This window comes from Leopardus geoffroyi, chromosome C1 (genome assembly GCF_018350155.1).
Source record: "Leopardus geoffroyi isolate Oge1 chromosome C1, O.geoffroyi_Oge1_pat1.0, whole genome shotgun sequence".
In the NCBI taxonomy this organism is placed as follows: Eukaryota; Metazoa; Chordata; class Mammalia; order Carnivora; family Felidae; genus Leopardus; species Leopardus geoffroyi.
The window spans coordinates 209095399-209109097 of record NC_059328.1 but is presented as its reverse complement, the minus strand read 5'-3'; the positions used below and the strand labels follow the sequence as shown (position 1 = coordinate 209109097).

The window sequence follows — 13699 nt, the reverse complement described above, 5'->3', positions numbered from 1 at the left end:
GAGAGGCTTCTAAGACAAAGTTGTGTATCTGTTCTTTGGCCTACAACTGATTAATGGTGTGATAGGACAATGAAGGAAAGAGTTGAAGGATAATAGAAGAGGTGGAGGGAGGGAAAGAGAGCCTATCTACATCAATAAAACTACCCGAAAGAAAGGTAGGAAGCCAGAAAACCACAAGAAACAGACATAAGAATTGAAATAACTTGAAATGATATAGCAGTAAAGGGTTAGAGCTACAAACTCAAATAGCCCCTGAAGACATCCCAGTAATGATTAAGCTATCAACACTGTGCCACTGTTATTACAAATGGCCGGGGACAATAATAGTCACCACTGCGTGAGGTGTCTCCTGTTCAGGTCACCTTGCTAGACACTTTAAGTGCATTATCACACAGTTAAGCACACAATGATGATCACAACAGTGACCCTGAATCATAAAGATGGCTACATTATGTTAGTATACCCTCCCTTTTTTCTGAAAAGTGGTATAATATAGAAATACAGAAATATATTTAAATTTTTAATTACTTTTATTTTCTACATTTATTTATTTTTGAGAGACAGAGACAGAGCACAAGAGGGTCAGAGAGAGAGGGAGACACAGAATCCAAAGCAGGCTCCAGGCTCTGAGCTGTCAGCACAGAGCCTAATGCGGGGCTTGAACTCACAAACTGTGAGATCATGACCTGGGCCAAAGTCGGATGCTTAACCAACTGAGCCACCCAGGCGCCCCCAGAAATATATTTTAAAAGATTGTCTTCCAGGGGCGCCTGGGTGGCACAGTCGGTTAAGCGTCCGATTTCAGCCAGGTCACGATCTCGCGGTCCGTGAGTTCGAGCCCCGCGTCGGGCTCTGGGCTGATGGCTCAGAGCCTGGAGCCTGTTTCCGATTCTGTGTCTCCCTCTCTCTCTGCCCCTCCCCCTTTCATGCTCTGTCTCTCTCTGTCCCCCCAAAAAAATAAATAAACGTTGAAAAAAAAAATTAAAAAAAAAATTAAAAAAAAAAAAAAAAGATTGTCTTCCAAAATCATTCTTTGTTTAATTCAAAATTCTTTTTAAAATTAAATTAGTAAGTTGGAAACGTTGCTTCACTAGCAATGCCCAAAATTTTAGTGTTACTGTACCTCAAACAACTTACAAAAGGATAGAGGTGTGTGTGTGTGTGTGTGTGTGTGTGTGTGTGTGTGTGTGTGTGTGTTAAGACAGTGAATGGAAAGGCAAAGGTTGCATCTGATTCCTAAGTTTATTTCATCAAACCCATAAGATCCATTTATATTTACAATTGTAAAAATATAACATAGCATGTAAAAGTCTTAAATGGGAATATTTTCAAGAGGCTGAAAGATGAGATGTAACAGTACAAAACTGTACATCTCCGTTAATGTGGCATATTGTTGTGGATAATGAAACTCTTCACCAACGCCAACTCAACATCTTGGGTTTCTTTTGATTTTCTAATATTGATACCGGATAAGTGGGCCTACATCTTTGTTTTTCTTTGCTCTATCTTTAGGCCCACCATGTCTCTGTGTCCTTCCATGGTCTCTATGTGTGCCTTTCCATGCGCTTCATATATTGGTGGCCATATTGGCTTATATGTCTATTTCATCCTGTATTTGCATTTCTTTTGTATCTTTCTTGGTGCCTTAGTCTCTGAATTAGTCACACTGCTTTTTTATGTTTCTAATTTTTCCTTAAATTTTCTATTAACATCTCTCCACTTATACCTTTCCTATCTCATGCTCTCCCTCGGGGGTATTATAGAATTTAATTATATTCTTCATTGTGACTTGAATGTTTTTATAGGAACATATATTCATGCATTTATATTAAACATAGGCAAAATCTTTCTTTTAAAAATATTTATTGGTTTTTTTTAAATGTTTATTTATTTATTTTGGGGAGAGAGAGGGCCGGGGAGGGGCTGAGACAGAATCCCAAGCAGGCTCCCAGTTCTCGGGGCACAGCTCGACGCAGGGTTTGATCCCACCAACCATGAGATTATGACCTGAGCCGAAATCAAGGGTCAGATGCTTAACTGACTGAGCCATCCAGGCACCACCTCCCCCAAGAAAATATTTTTTATTTGAAGAGAAAAATATTCTAAATACTATTATGGTGAATACTCCAAATTCACTGTCAACATATATCTGTACTTCGCCTACTTCTCACAAAGACAAAAATTTACAGCAATAAAATACAAATGAATCACCTCTTACGTGCCTCATAGATTCCATCTCTCCACACAAAATTAAGAAATAGTGATCATAACCAATTGAGATAAAATTTATTATCATGAGAGAGACTATTAAGTGTCCTCACATAGAACAAAGCAACATTACAATGTCCCATCAACCAGGGGAAAAAACTTCCTAGAACAATTAATACAAAGGCCTTATTTAGAAAATCATGCAGTGAAATGGAATTTATTTCTTTCCTATTGTTCAATCCGTATCAACAGCTGTAAAGCTTTTAAGATATGAAAGTAATGTTACGTGTATCATTACAGATTATTTAAAAATTTTTTTCAATGTTTTATTTATTTATTTTTTTTAAAATTTTTTTTTTCAACGTTTATTTATTTTTTTGGGACAGAGAGAGACAGAGCGTGAACGGGCGAGGGGCAGAGAGAGAGGGAGACACAGAATCGGAAACAGGCTCCAGGCTCTGAGCCATCAGCCCAGAGCCTGACGCGGGGCTCGAACTCACAGACCGCGAGATCGTGACCTGGCTGAAGTCGGATGCTTAACCGACTGCGCCACCCAGGCGCCCCTCAATGTTTTATTTTTATTTTTGAGAGAGAGAGAGAGAGAGAGAGGGAGCGGGAGAGAGAGAGAGAGAGAGAGAGGGAAATGCAGAATCCAAAGCCGGCTCCAGGCTCTGAGCTGTCAGCGCAGAGCCCTACACGGGGCTTGAACCCATGCACCGCGAGATCATGACCTTCACAGAAGTCAGAAGCTCAACCGACTGAGTCACCCAGGCGGCCCACGTTATAGATTATTAAGATAAGAGTTGAAGGCACATGTTTTATGTAACATAGATTTTTCAAGTTAAAACAGAAATATTAAATTTTCTTTGAATTGAGTATTAGTAAATTATCGTAATCGGCACTTCCGGGAAAGCCAGAGGGTATGGAGGATAGAAATACCAGCCTTAACTTTGTTCTTTAAATGTAAAAAACAAAAAATACTTGAGATTTAGGAGTCATGAATGTCTACTACCTCATACCATTTATTCTGTTCCTATGGTATCAGTAGGTGTCTATAAATCCTATCTGACAAGACTAAAGGGGAGCGTTGCCTCACTGAATATACTAACAACAGTGATTATAGGTTTACTCTCAAATATCAACAACTTTGGATCTACTTTTCGAATTACAGAAAGATCCTGAGAGCCACAATGCTTTTTTTAGCCTCTGATAGTGTCTATTTTCTTCTGGAGTCCAAAGTAAATAATATGAAATTATTCTTTGCACTATCTGCATTTTTCTTCCCGTCCCTTCACATAAAGTAAGATATCGAAGTCAACGTAACACAAGACATGCCCTTTCTCGGAAGGGTTGATACACGGTTAATAGCACACGAAAGGAAGAAATTCAATCTTCAGATCCCTAAAAGCTATAAAGAGCCTGGATCACTTTTCCATGTATAAGCTTTGTTTCACAAGTACACAAAGCTCGTTTTGGACTCGAATGGAGAAGTCTGTGACATATAGCACATAGCCGAATTCTAACAGATGGATTTTTCTTGAAATAACTTCATTAGTTAATCATTTCTTTTACATATACTTTTTCTAGCTAATTGGTATAGCTGCCAGCTGGAGCTGTTAAGGATCCTCCAAAGAAACTGGTAGGTAGGGAGAAAATCCAATAATTTCACCAATTCTAGAATGAAACGTCCATTAATTTCACACTAACCATCACATATTTTGAAAGTAAAATCTTTTTCGTTCATTTTTTCCCTCCAACTTATTCCAAAAATCTTAACCGATCTGTGCTTAAACCAAATCAATCATCTAGAAGAAACTTTAAACTTTGATAAATTATTTAGGTCAGGGTTTACCAAACTTGCCTCTCCTGACATGGTGGCCCAGACCATCTTTTTGTGTCAGCTTTTAAGCAGCATCTCTGCCTCAATCTTGATATCAGTGGTGTCCCTAGTTGTGACAACTGAAAATGTCTCCAGGCATTTCTGAAAGTCCTTGGGGCCCGAATTGTTTTTTACTGAGAACCATTATTTTATTTTATTTTTTGTTTTATTTGAGAGAGAGAGAGAGAGAGAGAGCGTGAGTGGGGGAGAGGGGAAGAAGGATAAAATCTTAAGCAGGCTCCACACGCTCTCACACTGATCCCGATGCAGGGTTAGATTCCACAACCCTGGGATCATGACCTGAGCTGAAATCAAGAGTCAGATGCTCAACCAACTGAGCCACCTAGGTGCCCCAAGGACCCCTATTTTAGAAATAAATTGCTCCTTATTTTTAATTCAGTTTAACACTAATTTTAGGGGCGTCAAGGTGGCTCAGTCAGGTTAAGTATCTGACTTTATTTTAGCTCAGGTCATGAAATTGAGATTTGTGAGTTTGAACCCCATGTCAGGCTCTGCACTGACAATGTGGAGCCTACTTGGGATTCTCTCTCTCTCTCTCTCTCTCTCTGTCTACCCTTCCCCTGCTCGTTCTCTCTCTCTCTCTCTCTCTCTCAAAATAAATAAACTTCAGAAAATTTAAAAGAAATCATTTTAAAAATGCATGTATGTATTTAACTTCAGACATGTCTAATAGATTAGAAATTTTTTTCCCTGTAGTCAGGTAAATGAAATGATTTGGGGGGCAGGGGATTACTTAAGCAGTAATACTTACATAAATCTCTCTGGGTAAACAAGCAGAAAAGGCAGGATAAGTGGCTTCTAACTACCAATACATATTAATTATTCTAAGAAATGCCGTCATCATCTCCATCGTCAGAAGTATTGATTTTTTGTTTTTCCTTTAAGGAAGGAACTCAGTGTGACTGTGGGAGAGGATATATAAAATCCTGCATTGGGATGATCTGAGATGAAAATGATTAATTACCAGTTTAGGTACCTAAGGCATTTTTAAGCCAGGGAAAGCAGTGAAATTTCATGAAACGGACACTGAGAAAACTGGGATTTGTTTGGACTTTACTGTAAACTTATGAAGTGATTTGGGGCTCACAAAAGGATTAGTCATTCATATAGAGACATTTCCCCATCTTCGGAGTTCAGTGGCCACCCATTCACCACTTAGTGGTCTTTCTGTAATTTATATATCAGCGTCTCTAGGAAGAGAACATAGGCATAAGATTCTAATTACCAGAGTTGTTAAAAGGGAAGCAATGAGCCTTTTCCAGTTTAGGGTGAATGTAAGAATATCACAGCACGAAGTGTGCAAGGAGAATTGTTCATTACATTAAGAGAAATACTAAGTTCCATTCTAATTTCTATGCTTCCAGCAAAAGCGTCAGACTAGCATTTGCTCAAGTGGGTTTTTAATGTAAAGAGAAAGATACATGTTAGCATTTATCAATATGTTTGAATGTCTACCTTTTTCTCAAAAAATCAAGATATTTACCCCAAAATTCCATAGTGACCTGTTTACTTTGTTCGACTTTCCCAGAGCCACTGTGACCGTTTAGATTCTACACTTCGTCCCGCAAAAAAGTCATTCTTCTTTTTCATAACATCTCTTCCCTAGGCCCGCTGTCCCTTGGAGTGCTTCCAGAACGCCCTGTGCCCTTCAGCACGGCAAAAGTGAAATAACCCACTTTGAAATTTCTCTCTCTCTCTTTTTTTTTTCCTAATGTTTTTTTGTGTGTGTTTTGTTGTTGTTGTTGTTGTTGTTGTTTTGAGAGCAGCGGAGACAGGGTGCAAAGCAGGGGAGGGGCAGGGAGAAAAAGAGACACAATCTGAAGCGGGCACCGGGCTCTGAGCTTGACACGGAGCCCCAGGAGGGGCTGAACTCCACATGAACCCTGAGGTCACGACCTGAGCCAAAGTCAGCCGCGGGAACCGACTGGGCCACCCAGGCGCGCCCCCACTTTGGAATTTCAACTGGAAGGACCCAAGGCCCTGCCCTCGGGGCTTCACCTGCACCCCCGGGGCTTCGCCTTACTTCTAAGGGAACGTGGACTCTGCACACTTACTCTCTGCGGGGTCCTTGGACCTGCGGCCGCTCGACGACGACTTGCGCAGCAGGCTCCGCCCGGAGGTGAAGAGGCTGGTCAGTTCTTCCAAGGGGCTCGTGGGGGTCCTGGAGCGGGAGGCGCCCGGCGCGGGGCCGTAGGTGTTCACCGCCGCGTTGACCATCTTGGCCCCGTCCTGCGACACGGGCCTGGCGCTCGGATGCGGCCCCGCCGGGGAGCCCCTGGACAGGCTGCCGGGGTGCACCGCGTCGTAGGGCGGCGGCCGCTTGAGGCTGAGCGGGGTCAGGGACCGCCCCATGCTGACCGGCGACGGCGAGGCCGAGTGGCTCTTCGGGTAGCCGTGCGGGGACTGCGTCCGGTACAGCGTGGACGGCGGGGGCGGGGACGAGGACAGCGCGGTGGCCGCGGAGGCCGCGGGGCCCGGGCCCAGGGCCGCCGCCTGCTCTTTGTCCAGCTTGGGATGGCCGGAGGCGTGGGAGGGCAGTGCGGACGGCGACGCGCCTGGCTGCTGCTTCATGTAAGACACGTTTTCCAGCACGGGCAGCTTGGTGACCTCCAGCGGGGTGAGCGGAGACTCGTCGGAATTGGGGGAGCACTGCACGGGCGCGGGGGGGAACACCAGCAGCGGGGGTCTGTGGGAGAGCAGGTTGGGGAAGGGCGGGGGGATGTCACAGAGCAAACCCTTTGGAGTACATGGCACGGAGGACTTGGCGAAGTCCGAGTCAGGCACCGTGGGAGTAGCACACTGCGAAGAGCAACTGTGATGGTCAAGGTCACATTTGGAATCTTGGCCCAAGTCGTCGAAGATGGGGTATTTCATCTCCTCGTAGACGGCCTCGCTCTGGTCGTCGTCCTCCTTCCTGAAGTCTCTGAGGATGTTGCCCACCATCTCGATGTACACGGGCTCCTCCTCCTCGGGGTCGCCCGCAGGGCTGCTGACATGGGACAGGGAGGGGTCGCGCGGGAGCGACGTCCTCCGCGGCCCGTGCTTCTTGATGTACGTTTCATCGAAAGAGGTGCTCAGCTGAGTGTTCGGGTTGCGTTTGGGTTTGGGAGGAGGGATCTTCTTGGAATATTCGTCACTGTGGGGTCTCGGTTTGGCGGACACTGCAAAAAAGAAAATTAAAAAAAAAAAAGGTAAAATAGATTAGTACAATAGGAAAGCCTTCGAAAATGACTTGTACTCGAGTTGGCTCCTAGGAACTTTTTTTTTTAAGTTTTTATTTATTTTTGAGACAGAGAGAGACAGAGCATGCACGGGGGAGTGGCAGAGAGAGAGGGAGACACAGAATCCGAAGCAGGCTCCAGGCTCTGAGCTGTCAGCACAGAGCCAGACGTGGGGCTCGAACTCACAAGCTGTGAGATCATGACCTGAGCTGAAGTCAGATGCTTAACCGACTGAGCCATCCAGGCGCCCCCCCCCCCACTTATTTTTTAATTAATGTTTATTTGTATTTGAGACAGATAGTGTGAGAGCTGGGGACAGGGAGAGAGAGAGAGAGAGAGGGAGACACAGAATCCAAAGCAGGCTCCAGGCTCTCAGCTGTCAGCACAGAGCCCCGTGTGGGGCTCAAACTCAGGGACCTCGAGATTATGACCTGAGCCTAAATCATAAGCATAACTGACTAAGCCACCCAGGCCTCCCTACTGCTATGAATTTTTGATCGGCGTGGGAGGTGGTAATCTGCTTCATTTCTAGTTTGAGGCTTAGACTAAAACTCAAAAAAAGTCAAGCACTTTCCATACGTAGGAAAACCTGATAAAACAGTACTAATATTTGTCTTCAAACTAATATTATTAATCCGACACTGACAAATGCATTAACCAGGGCAATTCGTCCCTCTGCCTTAGAATTTCTAAAGAGAAACCTTCCGATGAAACATGTTCCATAAAAACGATCATAAACTTAATAAAGATTAACCTCCAAGAATTAAGTGAGAAACTCAGGAGGACAAAATCAAGTTTCTTTGAGCACAAATGGTCACACAAATACCATAGGATTTGAGCCCTTTTAATGTTGTGGCTATTGCACATGATCGCATCTCACTTTCATTTAGGATAAAAATGTCCTAGCCTGCTAGACTTAATCTCTGCCTTGGTTCAGATAAATAACTTCTATACAGATGGGTCTGATATTTCAAGGGAAATTGATGTGAAAATCTTATGAGGCTAGACAAGTTAATCTCTGAATCTCCAGGTATTGTTGATTAGGGTGTATTTGTCTGTTTTTGTTCATGAGATCTCTTTTGATGTCCCAAATGCTATCTTGGAATGAATTTATTAGGTATGTTGCACTGAGACATCAGAACCCCCTCGAGCGCCTTACAAGGAAATAAACCAGAGAATGTTGTCTAAGCTTCAAGAATAACTTTTGGAAACTCACAACAGATATACGTACGAGTGCATTCAACAGCCTACTGCGGGCACCCCTTGTAGTGAAACGTAAACTCTGACACTATACAGTGGGGTGGAACAGGCTGGCAACTTGTCTGTGACTGAAATCAATTATTTAGCATGCAGGGAAGGTACTGGCATCTTGTTATTATCTCATTAGCTCATTGTGCTGATATATGATTACAACGATTATCATTATTATGCGGTGTGGTGGAATGCAGTTACTTACGGTAAATAGTAGCATATAATGTAAGGTGACAGTATAGCTTATAGGTGTAAAACGATTGAGAAAATAACAGGCTTCCCGACAATTTGCAGCCTTAAGGGAGGGGGCGGGGGCGGGGGGTCTCAAGGCACAAATCAGGAAACACCTGAGATTATTTTGCTTTTTTCAATTAGCATACTATGACACAGGAGTTTTTCTAAAGCTTACTAAAGGAGAAGCGAGCGCTTAAAGATTAGTTAGCAGGCTGCTCTGCACATCAAACATGGCTTCAGAGGGAGGAAGCTCATCAAACATTCTAGAAGTGGGTATGTCTCTCACTTTTCTGGGTCATTCTTTCAAATATTCTACTCTTCTGTGCCCCTAATGAGTGAGTTTTTACTCACTACAATCAAACACCTCTTTGAAGGGAAGTTTCTTAATGTATCTGGGCTTCTCCTTTAACTCATATCGGGAAAAACTAGATGCTGAGTTCCAGGGGGTTATAGCAATAGAGTCTGTTAGTGTCCAAAGGGAAAAGCCTAGAGACACAATTGGGTGAAAAATACCTAGAGAATTCTTTACGAGGGACTCAAAGTGGACCAGTAGCTCCTCTCTGTATCTCTCACTGGTCTTAAAGTTTCCTGGTTTTAAAGACTACTGTGTATGTTAATTTTCATGAATTAAAAAACCCATCAGATGATATATAAAAATGTGAGCCCGATGCATAAAGTAAAATTATACATAATTGAATAAAGTTGACTTAGTACTTGAGGGCCAGGGAGTTAATACGCAGAGGAACAAAAGCCTATCCAGACTATTCTTCTGAAGTTTGTTTCCTGCCTTCTTCCACCTCAGAGTCTTATTTAGGCTAAGTAACTCACACTCTGGGAAAATATTTGCCACTGATTATTGGGTTCTAGAGATTGAGTGGGTTGGGCTAAAGGGGAAACCTTAGAGGAGAGAAGTCTGATTGGCGAGGTGCTCTGTGAATAGAGGGTAAACCTAAAACTAGGAATTAATGTGTCCATGAGATGATAATTCATTATATGGGAGTGGTCACATGTAGAATAAGATTAGCCTTTTTATACCTTCTAAATTATAATCTGTTTTTGTTTTCTTTAACCTTTCATAAAGTCTGATATCCCCACCTAGACTTGGGTAGTTATATGGAAAGAAATAACAGGACAGGCAGAATTCAAGCATCTGAGCCCAAGACTAGGAAGCAGACTACACTAAGGGAAGACTATAACCCAGGATTCCCAGGCAGAGAGGGGTCAGTGGTAGGGCTGGTAATGACTTGATACTTAGGGAGGCAGTAGCCTCACGAACAACCTTGGAACCAACATCCCTCTTCCCACATAGATTAGAAGATGGCCTTTGGAATGGGCACGACCAATGCTTGGGTTATACTCAAAATGTGAGCAGATGACACTCATTCTGCGTGCCAAAAGGAAGAGAAAAAAAATAAGTAAAAATACTTCATATCTATGAAATGATTGAAGAAAGAAAAGGTTTTGTTCGAGAACACAGCATAGAATTAAAGGAGAGCAACTATTCATTAGGAAGGAATATAGGCAATCCATTTGTACTATGAGACCACTTCAGTGCCAAACTAAACACAGATATTGTCTTACCAGGGGAATAAAATATAGTATGTGACTCTTACGGTGACTCTTAGATAATCAAAATTCACTTTTACTATGGACTGAATTGCATCCCTCCCACAGTAACGTGTTGAGGCACTAATCCCCAATATAATGGTATTTAGAGATGGTGCCTTTGGGAGATAATTGGGTTTGGATGAGATCATGAGGATTGGGCCCTCATGGCCGGGGGCGGGGGGGGAGGGGGGGAGGGGGGGGGAGGGGTCCCCCATGTGAGTATGTAGTGAGAAGGCAGCCATCTACAAGTCAGGAAGAGTTTTCACCAGAAACCAACTAACTATCCTAGCACGTTGATCTTGGACCTCTGGCCTCAAGAAACGAGAGGAAATAAATGTCTATTGTTTAAGCTATTGTTTAAGCTGGTCTATGGTATTTTGTTATGGAAACCCAAAATGACTTGGATAATAGTGTATTCATTAGGCATAAAGACCCTGTACAGTTGAATGTTAAGCACTCACTTTAATTCCATCTTCTGGCACTAAAATACTTGAAATAGCTTTGTTATTTTCAAAATTAATACGACTCTCTCCCAGCCTTTTTAAATGTACGTTTCACCTGCCTCTGCCCTGTATCCTCTTATCCCCTGGAGTCATGTCACAAAGAGCAATTACACCTAAACACAGAAATATTCCTCCCAGCTATCCATCCCGGTACCCACAGCTTGTAATTCTGGTTGCTTTTCTCAGTCTGACTCGCCGATCTCTAGTTTGTGCCAGGGCACGTGCTTCTGATCCCAACCCATTTTCTGGATGCTTTTTGGTTGTTGTGGTCTGCTTCGGCACATTCTGTCCTGTTCCACGTTGTTCTACTGCCCACCAGCTGAAGTAATTCCCCAGCTGGCCTTGCCCAAGGAATACTTCATTATCTGGGCAACCTTATTCCTCTGCGTTACCCTGTGTGATAAAAAGAGCCTAATGCAGGCAGATTCATATAATGCAAGCACATTTTGTTTCCTGGTCCTCTTTCTTTGTATTGATCCAAATTTGAAATGAGCATATTGAGGTTTATTTAGATACTAAAGTGTTAAGTAAATTTCAGATGATAAGGATGAATAAACAGATTCACTCCTTTGATATCTGGAGACTTTTTTTTTTTTTCCCAGGGAATAGTTGCTTCCCATTCCATATCCCCCTTGCAATTGAGTAAATAATTCATGGAGAAATAAAAATTTGTTTTAACTGTCATATATGCTTTTTTAAAAGTTTGCCCATATAAGGCAAAGTCTGAAATTTTAAACAACATTGTCACATAATTTATTCTACCTTAACCTCACTCTAGGCCATTAAAAATTAAAGAAAAAAAATCATGTTTAAAAAGTCATTTCTTTAGAGAATACTTCAAAACAGTCTTGATCTATATACATAGATGCTGAAATACTGCTAATAAAAGACAATGAAAATTGCTTGCAAATTTCCACATTAAACCAAATTCAGCCATAATAAAAAAGGTGAGTTTTATTGCTATTGAATGAATTTTAAATTATTTCTAATAAACCCAAAGATAGAGGCAATAATTCCTGTTCAGCTCCAGAACACAAATTTTAATGCTTAAAATAGTATAATGACAGTAGCATTGAATAAGCAGAAAGTGACATTTTTGAAATGAAATATCGGAGCACAAAGGTTATGCACGGCTTTCAGTCATGCCCAGATGATCCGTCTTTCACAGTTAATTTTGGAAATTCACCGTGTCCTTTGTCAACCTATCCTTCTGAAATAATTTTCCCTTATTAAAAAAATATAATGTAAAACCATGCTTTAGTATCTGTGGATGTTCCTGTCCCAAGAAGACACAACACAGGTCATGTCAGTATTTCCCTGACTGGCCACAGAATCTCAGAATTTGAAGGGCTCTTAGAAATTATGCAGCCCAAGGGCTGTACATTACTGAAGAAGAGACAAAAATTCCTTACCAACGACTTAAAAAAAAATGAAATCTCATCATTTCAATTCAATCTTTTATACGATTTATTTATTTATTTATTTTGAGAGAGACAGAGACAGAGAGAGCAGGGGAGGGGCAGAGAGAGAGAGAGAGAGAGAGAGAGAATCCCAAGCAGGCTCTGCTCTGTCGATACAGAGCCCGATGCAGGGCTCGAACTCAAGAACCGTGAGATTAAGACCAGAGCTGAAACCCAGAGTTGGACACTTAACCAAATGAGCCACCGAGGCACCTCAATCTCATATACATTTTCAAACAAAAGGAAACAACAGGGGTGGATAGTTCTGTAATTTGTTATTTGGTATTTGGCATAGAATATCATTTTAAAAGGTCTCCTCAGAAATAAAAATAAAAGCATAAAAAAAATAAATAAATAAAAGGTCTTCCCAGCCTACGCTATAATGGTAGCACCTTAACTGTGTAGCTCCAGTTATAGAGATATATTACGCAGGCAATTCAATTGGGAAAAGAGAGTCCAGTGATGAGAAGTAGTGTCCACACTGTGCGATCCTGAAACTGGCTGATTCTGGAAGGTGACAGACACATTTCCCACTTTCAGCAGAACTGTGCTCATGATAACTCTCTTTTCACAACTCTAAATTCCAAGGGTTTGAGGGATATTTTTATTTCCGCAGTCACAAGCTTTACAATACCATCCACAAAATTGGTCCTTTTTACTTTATTTATTTATGTATTTATTTTTTTTTCAACGTTTTTTTTTATTTTTATTTATTTATTTTGGGACAGAGAGAGACAGAGCATGAACAGGGGAGGGGCAGGGAGAGAGGGAGACACAGAATCGGAAACAGGCTCCAGGCTCTGAGCCATCAGCCCAGAGCCTGATGCGGGGCTCGAACTCACGGACCGCGAGATCGTGACCTGGCTGAAGTCGGACGCTTAACCCACTGCGCCACCCAGGCGCCCCTATTTATTTATTTTAAATTAAGGTGCTGTTTATAAAGGAATGAGCGTTGCAAGTGCCCTTGATCTGTTTACTGTAAGACCAGGAAAGTATGATTAATGTGCGAGAAGGCTCGGAATTGGAGTTGTAGGACTTATTGTTCTGGAAAACAGAGAACTCGGATCAACGTTTGGATGGAGACAAACGATGTAAGACATGGAACTGGTCCAAAGCATGGTTTTCAAGTTGAATGGGATTTAGTGTCTTGGCTTAAGCTAGAAGACATGATTCTAATCACTTCTTTGCTTCAGTTAGGCTGCATAACTTTGGGCAAATTACTTTGAAGTGTGTTATTATATGTACTCATTTTTGTCATAGATAATAAGAGACTTTAATCAGAACCACTGTTTTTTTTTTTAATTACTCATCTCA

General features: G+C 42.0%; 1 protein-coding gene across 7 annotated transcripts in view; it reads right to left on the bottom strand.

Annotated features, from left to right (window-relative positions):
• The window catches only part of NYAP2 (neuronal tyrosine-phosphorylated phosphoinositide-3-kinase adaptor 2), a 268785-nt gene that overhangs the window by 103422 nt on the left and 151664 nt on the right, over nt 1–13699 (bottom strand). For all 7 annotated transcript variants that reach the window (XM_045481488.1, XM_045481489.1, XM_045481492.1 and 4 more), the window contains one exon: nt 6163–7269. In XM_045481488.1, the coding sequence (XP_045337444.1) occupies nt 6163–7269 (1107 nt within the window). The remainder of the gene's footprint in view (nt 1–6162; nt 7270–13699) is intronic.